General features: G+C 46.0%; 1 protein-coding gene across 1 annotated transcript; it reads left to right on the top strand.

Moving 5' to 3' along the window:
- The first annotated feature begins 12 nt into the window (after positions 1-12).
- On the top strand, positions 13-4,825 carry LOC112125947 (C4b-binding protein alpha chain-like). Its single transcript, XM_026661389.2, has 4 exons — positions 13-178; positions 1,382-1,561; positions 3,186-3,385; positions 4,105-4,825. The coding sequence occupies exons 1-4, from the start codon at positions 16-18 to the stop codon at positions 4,258-4,260; spliced, it is 699 nt and encodes a 232-aa protein (XP_026517174.1). The 5' UTR covers positions 13-15; the 3' UTR covers positions 4,261-4,825.
- The last annotated feature ends 399 nt before the right edge of the window (positions 4,826-5,224 follow it).

Raw genomic sequence — 5,224 nt, forward strand, 5'->3', positions numbered from 1 at the left:
CGACCTCCAACTCTCATGAACGGGCTGCACAATGGTGGGATGAAGGAATATTTCCCCTATGAATCTCAAGTGACCTATAGCTGTGGAGACAGTTTATCACTGATTGGAGAGTCCTCCATTTATTGCACATCTGATGGGGTAAATATGATGTGGAGCGGACCTGCCCCGCAGTGCAAAGGTAAGTCATTCTCCGTGACTCTAAATTACAAAGAGTAGAGGGTACTTTCTGGAGACCCAGGTATAACGTCCCAACACTTTTTGTAAGTGGGGCTGAAAATGAGCAGAGCTGTCTGCCGCTCCTAATCCCTCCCACAATCCTCTTTGAAGTCCAGGATTACTGCTGACGTGGGTGGTGAAAAGCCAGGAGGGGGTGTGGCTATGGCACTCAGGCTGCACTGACCCAAGGTATCCCCATCCGTATGGATCCCTGGGTGGAAACTAAAGCTTTGGGTGGTGCATTATCCCTCCTGGTCTGGTGGCAAACCCCACCCTGGAGTGCAGATGGCTCCACTGCTGTGTTAGCTGCAAACTGCCAGAGCTGAATAGGTCCCACAGCTATTAAAATAACCAGGTAGATCTTCCAACTTCCACGTGAAGGATCCCAGCAGGGGCAGCTGTTCTTGCAGCCCACACGGAATAGTGAGCGCTGTAGGGGCAGCAGGATTCCCCTGCATGCAGGAGATGCTTAACATGTACAGCCTGGCAGGTGCATCAGGGGCTTTGCGAATGGGCTCTGAGATACTAGCCCCAGGCAGAGCTAGAGAGCAGCTAAGGAGGGTTACGGTGCCCCACCTAAACTGTTGGCCTGGAACCACCACTGAACCTCCTCCACCACAGATCCCTGTTGTCAAACATATAATAATTACTCCCTACTGATTTCCTCACTGGCCAGTGCCACCAGCCACTGGACCTGTGTTCCAGCTGATGTGTGAGTCTCACCCCCAGTGACTTATTCCCCCACCCCACTGACCCATCTCCTAGATCTGGTTCCCAACCCAGCTCTCCTGGAATCATCCCTTTAGGTATGGGCCCCTCTGGATGCAGCCTCAGAGAGTGTTTGAGGGAACAGCCTGATTCCAAAAAAATGGAATAACCCTGGTGCCTTGATTTGGCAATAGGAAGCTGGGGAAAGAGAACAGCATTGAAAGCATTCACCCACATACCGAACCTGCCATATAAAGTTTCTCCCCTCCCAGTAGTCTCAATGTCATTGTGAATCGTCTACTAAAAGGTCAAGAATCTGATATTCTTATGTAGTTGTGTTTTTTTACCCCCCATGTTTAGTGTGCCTGGAAACAGATCAGCTGCTATTGAAGTGTATTGGCCTTGATTTGTTCCCTGTCTCAGATGTAGCACTAACCATTTTGTTGTTTTTCCTCAGTGGTTCGCTGTCCGAGGCCAGAGGTTGGAAATGGAAGAGTGACGACTACAAGGCAAGCGTTCACATACGGTGTCACCGTTCGGTTCTCTTGCCTGGAAGGCTACCTGCTCCATGGCAGTCGAGTGAGTCAGTGTCAGGATGACAACACCTGGAATCCTCCTGTGCCCAGTTGTCAGCCCGGTCAGTGTAAATGGTGAACTGAGGTATGGGGATTGGTCTGGCACGTGTACGCTGAGCCCTAGGAACGGCACCATAGAGGGAGAGGTGGTCTGAGCACAGCACTGGAATCCAAGGCCCTTGAGTTCTTACCCTCTTCCTGCCCCAGGCCAGTCTCCCTGGGTGACTTGAGCAAGGGATTTCTCCTCTCTGCCTCCATTTCCCATCTGTAAAAGTGGAGATCGTGGATCCCAGCTACCTTGAAGAGGTGTTATGAGGATTAATTAGGAAAGTACTTCAAAGACAGATGCTAATTATGACTAAACACGCATTGCTGAAACTCCCCTGGCTATACTGTGGAAGGGAACCCAAAGAAGCAAATATTTATCAACGCAATATATATTTAATAGGATAAGGACCAAGCAACCCCGGTGTTTAGGTCCAAGTAGCTTTCTTCAGGAGTGGACCAGATTTAATGATGGATTTTTCCAGTTTAGAAAAGGTGCTTATCAAGGACCCCAGGCTGCTTGTACCAAAATCTGAAAAAGTGGTGCCTTGTACTCTTCAACTGCCAATGAACAGCCATGACTTCCGAGCCTGCAAAAAAACAACAACCCCCAAACCTTCTGACTGCCCCTTAATCAATTTGCTATTGACTAGCCCTTCCTTGGCCAGAATGGCTGAGTGTGCGAATCCTCAGGTTTGACAAGTCTGGCTCCACAGAGTCACAGACTTGAAGCTCACCAAGGCAGACTCAGCCTTTCTTCCTTCAGAGGTAGACACATTCAGTTCTGTAGAGTTTGCTCTGTGGGGGTTGGAGGTGAGATGAAGGAGTGGTGGGGGCTGATTTCCAGACGAAACTTTAAGGACTCAGGGACCTCTCTATTGCCGGAGGTCTTAGTGTGCATGAGAATCTGGTTTTCCATTCATGTCTGCATTCTGTAGACAGTCCTGAAACAACCCTTCATGCTTACTGCCCCCAGAGGTAGTTGTTTCACTGGGGAAGTGGTTCCTTACAGTTATCTAAGGGGTTTGTACAGAGCCAGTCACTGTGGTATCTAATCAAAGCCTTTGGCATCCTGCAGGATGAAAGTCACTATAGAAGCCTAAGACACCATTAAGGACCAAGTTCTACCCTTGGTTCCACCTGTGTAAATCTAAGGCAACTCCACTGACTTGCAATTGTCCCTCAGTGCAACGGGGGTGGGGGGCTAATTCTGCAGTACACCAAAGAGGCTATTTAGAAGAAGGCCACAAGTGTGCAAGGGAGTGAACTTCACATTTGTCCCAAGGCTGCCAATAAAACTTCCTTAAATGAACCAACAAAGCACCTGTGCTCTGCTGCCCAAGGGTGGACTTTCAGCTGCTGATGACTCCATGAAATGCCCACGATACACAATACTGGGTGGGATTTCACTCACGCCCTTTTCTTGTTGAACTCATGATGTTTGTTTTTTGGCAGAGAGTCACTGTGGGTGTGATGTTACAAATAGTTTATTTCTCTGATTAAACCAAAACAGCTGCAGTGAAGTAAACCAAGGGCACGGGGTCTTAAGTAGAGCTGCCTCTTTCCATCACAGGCAATAAGCAGCACTCACAGTGCATCTCCTCTCACTGAACTACCTTCTCGTCTGCTTTTTCCTTTCAGTTCAGTGTTCAAAGCCAGACGTGCAGAATGGAAGAATGGTCAATGCATTAGATGAGAAAATGTGGTACAACGTAAATGAAAGCATTACTTTCAAATGCTCTCCTGGGTACCAATTTTCAGACCATTGGTACCTGCCTACCACAGACAGCTTTAGTATTACTTGTTCAGCCAACGGCAACTGGACAGCATTACCCAAATGTGTAAGTAGGACACTCCAGCTGGATTTGTTGAAGTACTCTGCCCAATTTCTAGTGTAAAATAAAAAAAAAAGTAATAACAAAACAGTGTTTTGCATTTCTAAAGTCTTAGTCCTCATTGTTTTAATGAATCAATGAGACCAAGTAGGGAGATGTGCCATTGATACAATAGAAGGGGAAATTTTATTGATCTGAAAGCAAAAGAATGTCCTTCCTCCATCCCATCCTTTCTCATGCTTTGAAGTAGGAGATTTTCTGCCTTTGTAGCATCTATTCCATGGGGGCGGGGGGGAGAGAGTAAAATGTGGTAGGTAAAAATCACACAGGATGAAAACTTGGCCATATTATAAAATAGAGAGGCTTCCAATGCAGTCTAGGGTGTGGACATGGCATATCTTCTGCTGGGCTAGTGCACAGCACTGTGAAAATGTAAATGGAGGCCTGGTTCCGGCTCAAGGAGTTGACAATCCAAGTGCCTGATTCTGCAAGTTGTTTAGAACCTTCTCAAAGTTGCTTAAAACTATCAGCCCCTATAGACGTCAATAAGAATTGTGGGTGTGAAGGCCTTTTCAGTATCAGGCCTGTGTCTGACAGACTGTATGATACAGATATAGGTAACACACTGACTGAGGGTTCAAACCCAAAAAGAAGCAAGCATATTTCAAAGGGTAAATCCTTCTCTTCTGCAGCATAATCCCATTCCCTCTTCCTCTCTTTCATAGAAAAAGCAAAGCAATACTGAAGAATGTGCAGGAGCACGTGAGAGTAAAGAGTTTCTCCATTGTGATGTGCCTCTGACGGAACTGGGAACCCTGCTGGAACTGAAGAAACTGTATCTGGAGATTCAGAAACTGAAGCGGGAGATTAAAAAATTGTAATGACTAGCTGAAATCTGTGATCCTAATTGTGTTAGGAAAGTGAAAGCAAGTAGAGGAACTAGATTGAACTGTATGAACTGAAGGTTTATTTTCATACACGCTTCAGACCCTGTGCAGCCGGAAATTTACGGCAACAACCTTCAGCTTTGCCATAATTGCTGCTTACATTTAGCTTTTATGCATTGTAACACACTCATTCACAGTGGGTGTATGGCCATTCTACTGTCTGATTTACATTAACCTTAAGGGCAGTGATGTTCATAACTCCCTGTGCACCACTGAAAATCTAAGGGATAGCAAAGCAATCTTCCCTGTCCTCTGGATTTAAACTCAGCTCAGCAGACTTTCTTCCCAGTCTGACCAGATCTAGTTTTGATTGATACCAGTGTTATTACCCGAGGCATTTTTATATCTAATCACACTCAAGAGTAGATGGTAGAAATTTAACTGTAGAGAAACAGCCTGCTAAGCCATTTCCCCATTGCCCAATAAATTGACCTATACCTTTTGTGATCAAGTCATTATTCCTGCATTCCAGGGCTACAATAAAATGCAATTGTTATAATTGCTGGTGGTTTGTGTGGTTTTTTGTTTTTTATAACTTTATCCCACTGGCTACAAGACCTAAAAATCCCCAGTGTGTTTAAAGGCTCCTTTTCTTAGGAGTGAAAAACTGTCTCAATCTAGTGAACAGTCTCAGCAGGGACTGCAAGGACAGAGGAAGCAGTGAAGACTGGCTTTTCCTCTCACCTCTGGAGCAGCTCATGGTTGAAGCATACTGGGGAAGTAGCATAGGAGACAGCAGCTTGCCTTTCTGTGGACGGTGCTGTACCTGTGCTGTGGAATATCAGAAAACATTGGTCTACAGCACTGTTACGCTGGTATCTTTACTCCTGTTTATGGAGCCAGCGAGATTGAGTCAGATCCCCAAAATAACAGAGATGAATGTGACCCAGAGGATGAG

Source organism: Terrapene carolina, unplaced genomic scaffold (genome assembly GCF_002925995.2).
Source record: "Terrapene carolina triunguis isolate 2854851 unplaced genomic scaffold, T_m_triunguis-2.0 Scaffold1077, whole genome shotgun sequence".
Classification (NCBI taxonomy): Eukaryota; Metazoa; Chordata; order Testudines; family Emydidae; genus Terrapene; species Terrapene triunguis.

Excerpts from the sequence above, each read along its gene's own strand:
- LOC112125947 (XM_026661389.2), top strand. The coding sequence starts at position 16 with ATGAACGGGCTGCACAATGGTGGGATGAAGGAATATTTCCCCTATGAA. Across the intron at positions 179-1,381 it reads ACCTGCCCCGCAGTGCAAAG|TGGTTCGCTGTCCGAGGCCA; the intron begins GTAAGTCATTCT and ends GTTTTTCCTCAG. Across the intron at positions 1,562-3,185 it reads TGTGCCCAGTTGTCAGCCCG|TTCAGTGTTCAAAGCCAGAC; the intron begins GTCAGTGTAAAT and ends TTTTCCTTTCAG.